Source organism: Bicyclus anynana, chromosome 14 (assembly GCF_947172395.1).
Source record: "Bicyclus anynana chromosome 14, ilBicAnyn1.1, whole genome shotgun sequence".
Taxonomy (NCBI): domain Eukaryota; kingdom Metazoa; phylum Arthropoda; class Insecta; order Lepidoptera; family Nymphalidae; genus Bicyclus; species Bicyclus anynana.
In genome coordinates, this window is record NC_069096.1 from 2,254,999 (window position 1) to 2,271,546 (window position 16,548).

The 16,548-nt window shown below is 35.7% G+C and overlaps 1 protein-coding gene across 3 annotated transcripts in view; it reads left to right on the top strand.

Moving 5' to 3' along the window:
• The first annotated feature begins 1,120 nt into the window (after positions 1 to 1,120).
• The window catches only part of LOC112057882 (palmitoyltransferase ZDHHC8), a 32,039-nt gene continuing 16,611 nt past the window's right edge, over positions 1,121 to 16,548 (top strand). Inside the window, exons 1-5 of one of the 3 annotated variants that reach the window (XM_052885631.1) lie at positions 1,121 to 1,312; positions 4,086 to 4,204; positions 10,611 to 10,768; positions 11,879 to 12,051; positions 14,179 to 14,373. In XM_052885631.1, coding sequence (XP_052741591.1) covers positions 1,221 to 1,312; positions 4,086 to 4,204; positions 10,611 to 10,768; positions 11,879 to 12,051; positions 14,179 to 14,373 — 737 coding nt within the window. In that variant the 5' untranslated portion in view covers positions 1,121 to 1,220. The other 2 variants (XM_052885629.1, XM_052885630.1) reach the window with 2 other exon arrangements.

Sequence of the window (16,548 nt, forward strand, 5' to 3'; positions counted from 1 at the left end):
ATTTAGTTTAGGAATGCTAGTGATGAGCTACTCTTCTATTACCATTGGTAAGACAATATTTATAATCATAATGGACTATTGGAATGGTCTAAGATTGGAATAAAAGTCAAAGGTAAAATATTAATAAAATTTAGAGAAATTTCTTTTTTTACTAATAAAAATACTAATGTATTATGTATGGCCTACTACTAAATTTCCCAAAATATAAAATTTTCAAGTGAGGAGTGAGTTTAACGCCGTGACGTCATCAAACAATTTCAAATTAAAAAATTCAAGTTCGTAGCTTTAAAAATCAAGAACTTTCATACAAACTTGTGAGAGCCTTTAGACCTCTTTAATCCGGCCCTATTGCAAAATCCATTGTTAGCAGATACATACTAACTATGACTACCTCCCTTCCAAATTTCATCTTTGTACGTGAAGCGATTTTCGAAATTTCGTGAGAATGACCTTTCGCATTTGTATATTAGGAAGACTAGCTGACGACCGAACATTATTTTCTCCGTTTCGGCCACATATTTGATCGGTACTTTGCTCCTATTTTTCGTAGCTTGATATTATGTAGCTTATAGCCTTCCTCGATAAATGGGCTTTTCAACACAAAAAAATCTATATCCATTATTTAATAAAATTATCAACAATAATTGGTTGCTCTATAGTCAAATGATGATCAGTGACAGCAAAATAATGTGGTGCTGCCCTTAAATACATAGATAATAGGGTGCTGCCACATTGTGATTTCACAAGTTCCATTTTCATTATCTTCTACTATTTAATGTTAAAGTGAGCTGTGTGTGTTCTTAAGATAAAATGATTAATATCGTTACTATCTATGATAGATAGTCCATACAGACTACATTAGTATTTTAGTCGAGTACTAACAATTTTTGGATTTACCGCCCAAAAATCGTTCGTACTCGACTAAAATACTAAAGTAGTCCGAAGTAGGTGTTACGTTAACCAAGTAATTTTATTTTGAGTCTAAGTGAGTAACAATTTAGTGTTTTTTAAGCATAATATTTAACAAATAAAATTAAAAGTATCGATTTTATAATTACTGTACTCTATGGTCACAATCAACATGGCCTGTCAAAGTGACAGGCTGCCAGTTCTGCCACACAAATTTGTCTCTGTCTGTCAAGTTAATAGGCGCGGCCATGTTGGACTGTAGTGAATAAAATCGAAATATTTCGCTTTTAGGGAAACAGAATTGACACAATATGCCCAAATGCGACCTAAAAACGAGATATATCCCCGCGACATTCGCTTGGACATTACTTTTGGGCACCACGTCTCTATTTTTTTATTTTCCGTGAGTATACATTGTCGATCGGGTGCGATCAGTTTGTGACAACTTTCACATAGGATTGTAGAATTACTTCTATTTTTATCACGGGCCTGCCTTTGCCCCATTTATCTTCTTGTGTACACTATTTGGTTTTTCATTAAATCCATGTTAAAAATGCTCGTATGTTGGTAGCTATTTGTCACACTGCCTGTCATTATTTACACCACAAAGCATCCGAAATTCCCATCGGAATACGTCTCACGATGAATTCATTATTTAGCCCTTACCTTATATGCGTAGCCCTTGCTTAGAATTGTATACAGTGGGAACAAAATATTTGAATCAATAAGAATGAATCACTTGTTGTTTGCACTATAGATTCTATATGAAATAGCACTGTCATTTAATGTTTCGCTTCTAATTACTATTTGTTTCTATAAAATTGCAGTATACCTAATTTCCTATAATCATGTTTTTATGCTTCATTAATTTTAATTATTTTCACCATATCACAAACTAAGTAACAGTATTTCTAATAAGATTTCCAAGGATAAGGTTTGCTTTATGTAAAATTTATTGCTAAACATATTTTGATCCACTTTGTATCATAAATGTATAAACAATTCAAAATTTAACCTTCATCTCTCATTCTGTAAGGTAAACAATAAAATTAATTTATTGAAATTGAGAATTGGTTAATTAGTTTATCATTGTCCAAATATATATAAGTTAATATTATTTAAGTTCCATGTGTAAATGTTCTAATAGTACTGAAAAATCATGTTAAAAAGTCAATACAAGTTATTAACATTAGGCAGTATCAAGATAGGTGTTATGTAGGCAGAACATATTACAGCTATAGGCAGAACATATTACAGCTATAGGCAGAACATATTACAGCTGGTTGGTTAAAACATATTAATGCACATGAATGGAGTTGGTATCAGCTAGTATCTATATGAAAGGATAACAGAGTGTCATATCAATACACAGCTAAAACTATATGGCCATGCTCATTGAAAATTTGCATGCAGTCTCTAAGATTTTTATTTAGTAGATAAAGTTTGTATAAATATTTATTAAAACTGTGATAGCCCAGTGGATATGACCTCTGCCTCATCATAAGGGTGTGGGTTCAAATCCGGTCCAGAGCATGCACCTTCAACTTTTCAGTTGTGTGCGTTTTAAGAAATTAAATATCACGTGTCTCAAATGGTGAAAGAAAACATTGTGAGGAAACCTGCATACCAGATAACTTTCTGCATGTGTGAAGTCTGTCAATCCGCATTAGGCCAGCGTGGTGGACTACTGGCCTAACCCCTCACTCACATGATACAATGTCGGAGTCTGCCCTGAATGAGTTTGAACTAGTTGGGTATACTCAGATGTGGTATTACATGAGTTTTAGCCATGTTTCACGATAAATTAATATTAATAACACTCACAATCTTTTGAATTCAAAAATAGGAAATATAGAGTTGTTTGTTTGTTTGAATTGATTCTGTAACTACTGAACTGATATTAAAAAATCTTTCTCCATTAGTATCTTACATTGTACCTGATGAACATGGAATATATTTTATCATATTTTTTATATTCCATAGGGAACAGGTTCCATACAGATGAAACTACAGAATGTCTGCTAGCCTAACTATAAATAATGACCTGGAGTGAGATACTGAGGCTGCTATTTGGTTTTAAATTTTGTTATTGTAAACGTGATCCCATCATGGAATTATTTCCTGAATATGATTTGAACCAAACAACAATTTAAACAACATATTATCTGTTTAAATTGTTGTTTATTTAAAAATGCTGAGGCTTGATTGATAGCATTTACTTATACATACATGTTGCATTTTTTTTAAAGATTTTTGTTTTTTTGGATATGCTTAACTATTTTACTCCCTTCATAGTATCTTGCAAAGGGTTCATTCAACCCTGTTAAAAACAATAATTGAGCTCTGAATGTTTTGTGGCTTAGTAATGTAATTAATTAGTATTCTTGTGTATGAAAGGTAGGGCTAAATCTAGCTGAAGCTCAAGCCAGACCAAACCATTTGCTGGCCAAAAGCAAAAATGTTTAAATCAAAACCTTGAACTCCCAAGTCTTAAAAAACTTAGTACAATTTTTTTTACAATCTATATATCAATAGAACAATGAAGAACAAAAAAAAATGGTCAAAAACATTAATTGTGATTGTGATGTAGTAGGCTAGTACAAAATTAGTTTAAGTTTTTTAATTTCTCTGAATTTTTAATTTTAAATTCAACTTTTGATTAACCATTGGTGACATTATGTCAAACAAACATTCATGCAAAATTCAGTTTTTACAAATCTATCTGGAGATTTCTGGAATATTTTCTGGAAAAAAAGTAACCTAGATGGTGTTAATTTTCGTCTGTCTGAACCACTTTAACTGAGGCTTTCAGTAAAAGATAGAGGATCTTTTACTGAAAGCCTCAGTTAAAGTGGTTCAGACTGTTCAGTGGTAAACACTTGAGAAATCACAGTTAGGTATTTCAAAATCACAGACAGACACTTACAGTTTATTTAAATGTATTGAATTCTGTATTATAAAGCCAAAAGCAGCTGCTGCTCCTGCTAAAGGATCATTATAAACCCATACTCGGCTCCCTGCTGGGCTTGAGTCTCCTCTCAGAATTAGAGGGGTTAGGCCAATAGTCCACCACATTGGCCCAATGCGGATTGGCAGTTTTCACACACGCAGAGAATCCCTGCGATTTGCTTATTACTATAATACATATGATTTTGATAACTATATTTTTCTTCTAGCTGTCAATATTACCTGTACAAGCACCCATGGGTTCCTGCATACCAAGGTGTCATAACATTTTTTGTTTTGGCCAATTTTACACTGGCCACTTTCATGGACCCGGGAGTTATACCAAAAGGTAAGATTCAAATAATTCAACTACCATCAAGTTATATAAAAGTTGAAACATCTTATCCAACATGATGCCTTAATAACTAATGTTACTTGAGTTTTAATGTGCCGCTGATTTCATATTGTAGATATGCTGTTTATTAAACTTAATGGGGATGATGACTAGGTTTGAATATATTGACCTTTATGATATTGACTTTTATGATTTGGTATTCTTAGGTAAGGTCAATGTTTATTATTTTATACGTAAAAAGCAAAGATTGTCTGGATATTTGCAAAATAAATAAGATTATATAATTTCAAAATCTATTAAAAATCTTTTATCGTAATTAGATGAAAATTCATACAGTTTTAGCTTCCTTACATTAACTGTGACATTTTTCATTAAATGAACTACAAACATAATCGCACAAATAACAAAGATATTATAGTAATTTTGTTTGAACGCCTATACAAATCTAAAGATCATTATGTATCTACGACGTCATTAAATCGTATTTAAATAAAAATTGTTTCATTAGATAAGTAATTTTTTACATTTGTCTGTACACATAATATTGTACAGTGTAATAAGTAATGATTACATTCGTAAAATATCGCGTCCTAACACTAACCAGACGCATTTGCTCAATGCAGGCCAGTCAATGGATAAGTATAGTATCTATCGTGCTAATAATATGAATGGACCGGACCTGACGACTTAATAAACTAATTGATGTAATAATAGACATTATAAATAGGTATATTTTAGGGTTCCGTAGTATAAGATAACTCGGAGTCTGTTGAAACTAGAAAAAAGGAAATTGACAACAGTACGTACATAGTAATATACGTACAAGTACATCAATCACGTCTATAAAATGGTAAAAATTAGATTTTAAAAAAACATTTTTGGGGTACCTTCCCCGACATGTAAAGTGAAGATGATTTTTTGTTGTCTCTTCCATAGTGTGTGACAGGGATATATATGTGCTATCAGTATTTTTGCATTATAAGGGCTTGAAGCCCTCATTTAATCTACGGATCCCTACACTGCGCGCAGCTCGACAAGCACTTGGCCGGATTTTTTTAATATTGTACCATATCTTAGAATATTGAGATATCAGTGTGCTAACAAATGCAAATATTCATACTTGCATTTGTCGTTTGTTTTGAATTAAAATTCAATAAAATAATATCATTCTTAAAGAATTGCGTGTGTGTGTTCTATAAAACAAATCACGTTCAGAGTTGAAAAAAAATGCAAGCAGTTTTATGGGGGTCCCCAGATCGCACTGTTTTGAATATTGAACTCAGGAATCTTAGACCTCTCAATATGTGTTTAAAGTTGCTTCATTACGTCACTAACTGACCTCGCGCTGTTTCACCCGCGTGGTTCCCGTTCCCGTAGGAATACGCGGATAATATATAACCTGTAGCCTTCCTCGATAAATGGGCTATCTAACAATGAAAGAATTTTTCACCTGAGATTTAGCACGTTCAAGCAAGCAAACAAACATACAAACTCTTTAGCTTTATTAATCTTCTTCTTCTTTCCTGGGTCTTTTCCGCACTTGGCCACTAAACTAAAAATACCTAATTCAAAGTTCAACATACTACTCATAGTTCATTAAATGTTGAATATAAATTGTATGGATTAAGATAAATGTTTTGATGAGTTTGCTTTTACGATAACCTGATGATAAAGTGCCTGTTTTAATCTCATTGATCTACATCACACAATGTATACAGTTAATAAATAATACTTATTATTAGTTAAGAAAATAAAGTAGACACTAATTATGTAGTTACTAATATACAAAAAAATTGGTATTTTTAAAGGCGACAAACCATATTTCATTTTGTACACTTGCTTGAAATGTATGAAATTAAATAATGGTAATCTCATTCAAATCAGGTCATCCGCTCTAGCCATGTTACATATCGGTTCTCTGTCTACAATCACTAACGCTTCGAAAACTAAGGAATGTATGGGAATGTGTTTCGTTATCGATAGGCCACGTGAACAATCTACTAATCGGGCTATGTAATTTCTATATATTATTAAATTTTGAAGCGTTAGCTATGTAGATGGTGACTATGTTGGTTCAAAATCTTTTATCGTAATTAGGTGAAAATTCATACATTTTTAGCTTCATATTTCATACAACATATTTCATTGTTTGAAGTATAGACATAAAATCACAAATAAAGATATTATTTGTAATTTTGTTTATACCCCCATATATAAAAATCTAAGAATTTCACGAATCGACAACGTCATTCTTTCGTGCCATTTATTATGGAGCGGTTTTGTAGCGATCCATGGCAGCGCGGCAAAATTGCTCCATTAAATCTCTGTAGTTCAGAAAGTAATGATCGCAGATACTCTATTTCTTCTACAAAATTCCTTTACTATTAGCATAATTTTGAATATACAGGGTGCTCGGGAGTAATACAGTATACAATTTAAAAAACTGTCATCATCCCTATTGTAGAAATAGAATTGATATGTGACATGGCTAAAGCGACAGAAATTTTGGTTATACACGTAGGATTCAAATCAACCATTCCATTTCAAAACTTACATTTTATTACCATAAAGTACTTACAGATCCTCATGTACTTACTACTAAATACAGACTATTTTTCCTTGATAAAATTTCCAGATAATAAAATACATATGTAAATACGAGTATTATATTAATTTACATACAAAATGGCAGAATAAGTCTGAACTGGTTTTAAGATGTTTACCTATTTATCTATACGCTATACTAATATTATAAAACTGATGAGTTTTTTGTGTTTGTTTGCTTGAACGCTCTAATCTCATGAACTACTGGTCCGATTTGAAATATTCTCTCAGTGTTAGATAGCCCATTTATCGAGGAAGGCTATATATTATCCCCGTTTTCCTGCGGGAACGGGAACTACGTAAATAAAATGCTATACAATTACCAGTTTCAGATATTAGTATTAACAGACTGATTTAATTCAAAGTAAAATCGCTACGAAGTGATATTTCTGTTTAAATGTTTCCTTGATTGCTGGAGTACACATTAGGTGTACCTCTAAATAAATGAAACCGTGATATCCCAGTGGATAGACTACTGCCGATTTGAAGGGCGTAGGTTCGAATCCGTTCCGGGATATGCACCTCCCAACTTTTCAGTTATGTGCATTTAAAAAAAATATTACGTGTCCCAAATGGTTAAGGCATCTAAACATACCATCTTGAGGAAACCTGCATACCTGAGAATTTTATTAATTCTTAAATTAAAGATTCGGAATAGTGGGATAGACAGAGAAATATAACAAAAATATGTTTACTTAATTATTGAAGAAAAAAAAACGAAACTCGATCTGAAAGTCGAGTCTACTAAACTAAACAAAAGGAGCTCTACAAATAAGTCAATTTGTCGCATCGTCTTATTTCACCAGTAGGTAATTTGTAATTGGAAACCCACTCCGGAGTCTCGAATACGAAACGCATTTTCTTGTTGATTTTGTTTTGTCAAAAGGTCGTGCTGTTGGAAAGATGATTTTCATTTAACGAAAATTGAAAGATCTTTTATATCATTAGCATTACCTTACCATTTGCCTCTTAACTGTTTTTTTAACTGACTATTTGCTATTTAATATTGCTGCAGTATTTTTTTTATAAATACATGTGCCATTGCACAAGAATTTGTTATTTGCTCAATAGCCCAATAACCCTTTGCCTCTTAACTGTTTTTTTAACTGATCATTTGCTATTTAATATTGCTGCAGTATATTTTTTTATAAATACATGTGCAGTTGCGCAAGAATTTGTTATTTGCTCAATAGCCCAATAACCCTTTGCCTCTTAACTGTTTTTTAAGTGACCATTTGCCACTTAAAATTGCTGCAGTATTTTTTTTTTATAAATACATGTGCCATTGCACAAGAATTTGTTATTTGCTCAATAGCCCAATAACCCTTTGTCTCTTAAATGTTTTTTTAAGTGACCATTTGCCACTTAAAATTGCTGCAGTTTTTTTTTTATAAATACATGTGCAGTTGCACAAGAATTTGTTATTTGCTCAATAGCCCAATAACCCTTTGCCTCTTAACTGTTTTTTTAGGTGACCATATGCCACTTAAAATTGCTGCAGTTTTTTTTTATAAATACATGTGCAGTTGCACAAGAATTTGTTATTTGCTCAATAGCCCAATAACCCTTTGCCTCTTAACTGTTTTTTTAAGTGAACATTTGCCATTTAAAATTGCTGCAGTATTTTTTTATAAATACATGTGCAGTTGCACAAGAATTTGTTATTTGCTCAATAGCCCAATACATAGGTATGAGGCATCGGTAAAGAAGCTCTCAAAGAACCCAGAAGCCGTCCAATATGAAATAAGGGTGACCACCAAGTGGGTTTTATTGGAAAAGAAATCCCCACGAAGTCTGGAAGAGATATACTCTGCAACACCCTGTATATCTGAAATCATAATATTTCACTAAGACCTGATGAAAATACTAAGTTCTTCCGTAAAATTAGAAGTAAAATGCATGCATGTATGTATGTAGGACAGATAGCAGCATAAAAAGCGAACTTGAAGTCACGCTTGGCTTAGACGTATCGCGCTCGAATGCAGTTAATTACGGCTGTAGGTCAACACTGATTGTTTGACATAGTTATTGATTTAGTACATTGTACTTCTGAAACTGAATCATTGAACCACTATGTATCACTAGGTATTCTAGGTTCGAGTTCTGGGCAACGATATTATACTATTAGATATGTTACGTGCCTACCAAATTACCGCAAAGTGATCCGAATTTAGCTACTCCACTCCATACATGCACAATTTTGTGTTTACTTAAATTATATATTTATGTATACAAGTTACTCGGGAGTATTTCCCATAACTCTACGGTTATATTCTTTAAGGTGAATGAATTAAAAAATGTCTAAAAAACATGTGTGAACGAATATTTTTGGAGTAAATAATATTTCTTTTGTAAATGGATCGTGAATTGGGTCCCTTATATCGCATCCTTATATTATGACCTAGCCAAACTTTCTTTTTCATTGATAAATATCATGAAGTAGCTTACTAGTGAAGTACGGAGTGCCAGCGATATCGACCGTCTGACCACAACGATTACGTATTTTAAAATGCAAGGATAGATTAAGGCGTGTGTTACGTGGATAGTCGGAATCATTTGAATTAATTTGTATGAAAATATAATTTTTTTTTTTAATTAAAAAAATATTAGTTATGCAATTTGGCTCCTCTATGTGGAGTAGCCAACACCTTGAAGTTATGGGAAATACTCCCGAGCATCCTGTACATAGTTTTTAAACTTCCTAAACGCACAACTAGACATTGTAGAGAATATTTAGGTAGGTAGGTAGGTATTATTTGTTTAAAAATAACTCGTTGTTTACTATGCGACTAAATAAAATTAAGACAATTAGCCGCCTTTGTTCGCCTCAGTTTCGACGCGCTAATGACATATCTATAGTATAAAATCTTTGGTTCTGTGTGGGCTATTAAACAACTTATATGCATTAGCGAGTAAAGTATACACTATTTCTTTTTCCCTACAGCGTCTTATTATAGAAAACTTATTTCTATAATAAGACGCCGTAGGTCAGCGCTGATTGTTTGACATAGTTATTGATTTAGTAAATTGTAACGTCGAACCTCATTTGCATCTTGATTTCATTATTGCAAGCCAATGCAAACATACTTGGGACCAGCTCAATCGTATACACAAAGGGTGCATACGAAAATAAACTTTGCCGTGCTATGATAAGATCTGTTTTTGACTATTTGCGGTGCGGCCTTGGTCTTTATGGTGGATTAAATCCTACCTAATGCGGTGTATTTTTTAAATCGGTCACGGTCTGCCTTAAGTTGATATGCGTTCGATTTTTTATCAGGTATCGAACGGAAACTAGGCTTCAAAATATCGGAATCAAAGACAAATCGAAATTCTTTGAATTTTCGTACAGTTTTCATCAAATACCGGAGCGTTTGGTTTAGGTAAAGTTTAATCTGGAGTAGGGAAGGCACATTGCGACCTACACACGATCAGTTTTATCGAATCACCTGCCGTTAGCGCTGCAAGCGTAGAGTTATTGGATGATGAGTGGCTAGGATTACAGATGCTAACTCACTCTAGCTCCGTTAACCCGCTGCAAGCGTGGTCGATCAAAGATAGAAGTTCTAAGGGCTAGTTCATTTTCTGTGATGTTTTTCCGCGCTCATCTCAATAACGCCAATGTGTTTGACGAAACATTCACAAATACTTCAAAGTTATTGGCGAATAAAAGGGCACTTCATTTTGGCCTCACGAATATTGTCGCGATGTGTGCAGTCATTAAAAATTAGAGTGATGATTAATGTAAATTTGGTATAGCAGAAATGTTATTATAAATATTTTTTTTTGTACACAGCTCCACCTGACGAGGATCGCGAGGACGACTTCCGAGCGCCGCTGTATCGCAGCGTGGAGATCAACGGCATAACGGTGCGCATGAAGTGGTGCGTCACATGCAAGTTCTACCGCCCGCCGCGCTGCAGCCACTGCTCCGTGTGCAACCACTGTATAGAGGTGAGCTGACATAACGGTGCGCATGAAGTGGTGCGTCACATGCAAGTTCTACCGCCCGCCGCGCTGCAGCCACTGCTCCGTGTGCAACCACTGTATAGAGGTGAGCTGACATAACGGTGCGCATGAAGTGGTGCGTCACATGCAAGTTCTACCGCCCGCCGCGCTGCAGCCACTGCTCCGTGTGCAACCACTGTATAGAGGTGAGCTGACATAACGGTGCGCATGAAGTGGTGCGTCACGTGCAAGTTCTACCGCCCGCCGCGCTGCAGCCACTGCTCCGTGTGCAACCACTGTATAGAGGTGAGCTGACATAACGGTGCGCATGAAGTGGTGCGTCACGTGCAAGTTCTACCGCCCGCCGCGCTGCAGCCACTGCTCCGTGTGCAACCACTGTATAGAGGTGAGCTGACATAACGGTGCGCATGAAGTGGTGCGTCACGTGCAAGTTCTACCGCCCGCCGCGCTGCAGCCACTGCTCCGTGTGCAACCACTGTATAGAGGTGAGCTGACATAACGGTGCTCATGAAGTGGTGCGTCACGTGCAAGTTCTACCGTCCGCCGCGCTGCAGCCACTGCTCCGTGTGCAACCACTGTATAGAGGTGAGCTGACATAACGGTGCGCATGAAGAGGTGCGTCACGTGCAAGTTCTACCGCCCGCCGCAAGGCTCTGAAGGTCCAGTGATCGGATCATGAAAATGTTAGGTTTAGCTTCAATAATTCAAATGTTAGAGCCCCGGTCCTCAAAAGGCGTTAAGCCATAGCGATCGTTTGGTTAAAGAGTCACTTACAAAACCGATTCCCAGCTTAAGAATTTGTACAAATCAGTTTTGGATCAGGATTTTTATGGTCGCTTGAAAATCAATAACGAAGTTTATAGTAAGATAGGACGCGCTTGGTAAGTTTTTGTAGGTGGCAGAATACACAAATTTCTACTATCACAAACTTACCTGTAAGGGATTTTACGTTTTGGTATGTTGTTGCATAAAAAATACTATTTAATTAGTTCCATCTATAATTTCAGCTTAATAGGCTACGCCGAAAGGGTCGGCCTAAATATTAAAAAGACGTTCGATGATAAAGATGTAATAGAAATAAATATTTGTTTCCAGACGTTTGATCACCACTGTCCGTGGGTGAACAACTGCATCGGGCGGCGGAACTACAGGTTCTTCTTCTTCTTCCTCATATCGCTGTCCATCCACATGCTGAGCATATTCGGCCTCAGCCTCTACTACATCATGAACAACAACAAAACCTTGACGCAAGTGGAGCCTATTGTGTCGTATCCTTTACAAAAACTATAATCTTATCGTTATTAAAAAAAAAAAAATCTAAAATATATTGATTAAAAATAGAAGTTATTATTCACCGGGTCCTTGGCCGCGTCTATAAGCCACTGCGAAATTAATGTGTCCAATACAAGGAAACCCTTAGCTACATTAAAAATGATCACAAGCAAATTTACACGCTAGCGAAAAAAAAGACAGGTGCGATTTTGTATGTAACTGATAGAATAATCTGTAGAAGTATATGTTTTAATTGTCATTTTGCAAAAAAAAAAAAAAATTATAATAGGGAGAAGAGACGAGTGTCTTAGCAATCAATGGATCCATGTCCATTGCATGGCAGAGAGTAAAATTCCGAGCAGAGTCCTGGACTTGTTACCAATGGATGTAGGGTTAAGGAATTCCTTGATAATCGATTAACACTCTTTCTCCGCTCGTGTTGTTCTCCCTGCCTAGCCAAATTTGGTAAGATCCTACTAGAGCAGCTTTGGATACCCGTTCTAATATAGAACTAGCGTCAGTTCTAGAGAGGCCACGGTCTTTAAGCAAGTTATCGTCGTTATCAACCCATATACGGCTCACTGCTGAGCTCGAGTCTCCTCTCAGAATGAGAGGGGTTAGGCCAATAGTCCACCACACTGGCCCAATGCGGATTGGCAGACTTCACACACGCAGAGAATTAAGAAATTCTCTGGTATGCAGGTTTCCTCACGATGTTTTCCTTCACCGATTGAGACACGTGATATTTAATTTCTTAAAATGCACACAACTGAAAAGTTGGAGGTGCATGCCCCGGACCGGATTTGAACTCACACCCTCCGAAATCGGAGGCAGAGGTCATATGAGCTATCACGGCTCTAGCAAGTTATACTTACTATAAATATTTTATCTTCATATTCCCACGGGAAAGATACAAAACCGCGGGACGAAGAGTAAAAAGGGTCATTATCCGGCTTTGAAGAGTGGTTTAAACAATTACTTTTTATAGAACTTGTTAGCCCCACCTACGGATTATTTTATTAATGGTCTTTGATCGCCCTACGTCACTAGCGTCACGCTACGGCTATAGATTTTTCAAGTAATGAATAATACATTAAACACGAAGTTGTAGATTGAAACGATAACAATGACCGTGGATATAAAACATGGTAAACTTGGAAATGAAATCTTTTTTTTAAAATTTTATACGTTAATTATTTTCATAGTTAAGTTATATTGATGTTCATTCTTTTACCTCTGTAACAAGTCGTCCAGGCATGGTATCCAACCACGGTCACGTGACAGGGCCTATAGCTATGTTGCACGTCGATTCTCTTTCTACAATCGCAAATGATTCGAAAATTAGAAATGTATGGGAATCGACAGGTCACACGGTCAAGTTGTCGATCAGATCTGTCATTCCCTTACATTTAAAAAAAAAAAAATTCTTTAGTTTTCGAAACGTTAGCGTTTGTAGAAAAAGAATCGACGTGCCAAATGGCTACCCTATTAGATTGAATGTCTTTAAATGGAAGTTGAGAGTAGTCTTTAGAGAGCCCTTATAGAGTTGTTCCATTCATCCCTTCTTCACTGTTGAGACGGAGCCTGTTGTAAATACACAATCAGAATAAAAATAGATGTTGCGTGAAAATCACTTAGTATGCCGTAGACTCATTCCTAGGAAATAATGAATAATTATTATTATTTCTATATTTGAAAAGATAATTTCTCAGGTAAACTAGATAACAGCAGGTTCCTTCTAACAGTTAAAGAACTTTAGTTTTAGTTTTATATAAATAATAGTTGCCTCATATCAAATTTAATATAAACAATATTAAATTCGTATAGTACATAGATTAAGAGTCGGAAATATATCGATATTAATTAATATAACTTAAGGATTTCTTATAAAACTCAATTTAAATTTGTATTTTTTTACACGTCACGTTTTGGCCCGTATTGTCAAAAAAATATTTAAAAATTCATAATGTTATGTATTAATGTCTCAAAAACATATGATTTTTTCTTTTCAATTACAAACAACTACAAAATATTTTTTTTAGAGACTGTTTTAAAAAATGTGTCAACTAGCCTATTGTATTACATATATTTACATACGTGTATCCTGAACTGTAATTAAACAGAATGGTGATAATGGGCATAATCGCACTCCTAGCGATACCCATATTCGGTCTGACGGGGTTCCACATGGTGCTGGTGTCGCGGGGTCGCACCACCAACGAGCAGGTGACGGGCAAGTTCACCGGCGGCTACAACCCCTTCTCCAAGGGGTGCTGGTCCAACTGCTGCTACACGCAGTTCGGGCCGCAGTATCCTAGGTGAGGATGCGTTTTATTGTATTTTTTTTATCATTGACAAGTCAGCGCTTGACTACAATCTTAAAATAAAATTTTAATAAAAAAATTCAACCGACTTCCAACTCAAAAATTAACCTAAACTAAAAAGCAAAAAATAACATCTTACCTATGTGCTACCTTCTGATCAGTTTGAAGGCGGTGCCAAGCCAGTGATGTTTTAATTCAAGCCGTTTAAATTACACAATTTCTGTGGTTCTTTCAGAAACGGCTTTAATTAAAACATGACACAAGGTAGCTACTGTGAACCGTCGAGGAGTTCTCTTCACTGTCCTTCGTCTTCATCATCAGACCCTTAATACAGTCACAACCCATCTAGGTGGAAAGTTCTCATCAATACAAATAAATTAAGCCCAAACAAAAGGTACCTGCTGTAAATCGTTGACGAGTTCCATCGTCTGTGTATCGGCTCCATCATCAGACCAACTCCAGACCTTCATAAAATTGTAGTGGTTTAAAATACCTTATGGAAACACTAACAAACGCACTAGCCGTCTCTACGATTTTCGAAATTTCCCCTCGATTTCTCCAGGATGCCATCATCAGATCCTGACATGAAAAAAATGGGACCACCCTGGAATCAAACCCTTCAAAACAAAAAAAGAATTTTCAAAATCGGTCCACAAATGACGGAATTATCGCTGGACATACATAAAAAAAAAAAAAAAACATACATACAGCCGAACGTAGAACCTCCTCCTTTTTGGAAGTCGGTTAATAAATGGTAAGTGATGATGAAATTGAAGCGGGATAACTTTAGGAGTAGGTATGAAAATCTATACCCCTATTTAAAAAAAAGGAATATTTGCTATATCTTTCAAATATGACCAATATTTCTATTCCCCTCCCAACTAGTCAGGAACGACTGTATTAGAAGTGGGTACGACAATAGACTAACGGGACGAGGATCGAACCACCACCTCTCAGTGACGAGTCAAATTGCTCTTAACGTTGAGCTATTTCGGTTTCTACACGACTTCGTACCGGAACGGTAAATTGCTTGGGGGCATTTTGCCGGTAGGGTAGGTAGTCACAGAAGCCTCCCATCAGCCAGGACCAATTAAGCAAACCTCAATCGGTTGCTCCGCCTTCGAAATCCTTTGCGCATACCTCAGTGCGCCTGGTGCGCGCGTGGGCGTCGCAGTTAGCGATTTCCCTTGATGTTATGTGACGATGCAGTTTAAGATGAAAGCATGTCTAAGACTAGACCAGACCTAGTTCCAATTTAGAAATTAAAGAATCCTAAAATGACCCGAGGAATCGAAACCATGTCCGAAGCACAGACTTTCTAACTGAGTCCTCTCCCGCACAGTACAAGGGTGCAGGAACATGAGGAACATGCTTCTTGACTATGTGTAGTACTTTCTACACACAGTCAAGGCTTTTATCACATCTAATTATGTAGAGTGATGAATTTTCAAGGCCGTTCTAATGTACCTCAAAATGCTTTAATTTAACAGAGGTTTTATCAAATAGGTTTTAGTCCATTCCCCTCTGTTATAGGACTCCGCACCCCTTTGAAGTTAGAAATGGAAAGGAGAAAAGTTAGAAATAGGTAAAATATCTCGTTAAGTTTCTTGTCGGTTTCGAGCAAACCAAAAACTAAACTCAGTACCTTGTAAACCATACAAAGAATCTCGGATGACAAGTCTGATAGTGTCATCCTTTTCAAACTGTCCCACGCGAAAAGGATAGCGCCATTTACAGTCAATTTATGGTTTGTGATTAACAGAATTCATCAATTTACTCTTTAATTTCTGTTAGATTACATATAAAGTTTTATCAATAGGTTAAAAATTCGACGTATTGCAAACGCTCGTTGATAGAAAGCGACAGGAAACTCGTTTCTCTTTCTTCCTCAGTGAGTTGTTGAACATCTTGATGTAGTTTCTAATTATTACTTCATCTAAACTTGTGTCTTAACAACATAATTTGTGACACTGCCACACTGCTTTTAGGGTAGTTTGGAGTGAATAAAAATAAAACGTCACTTACAATCGTAAACGTCTTTTATATCATATATATGTCACCATTAGATTGTAATATACGTTAGGTTATAATCTCAGTCGTGATATTATAATCTACCGTCATATTGTGAACTGAAAATACTGATGACAATTTAACGTGTTATTTTTCGGT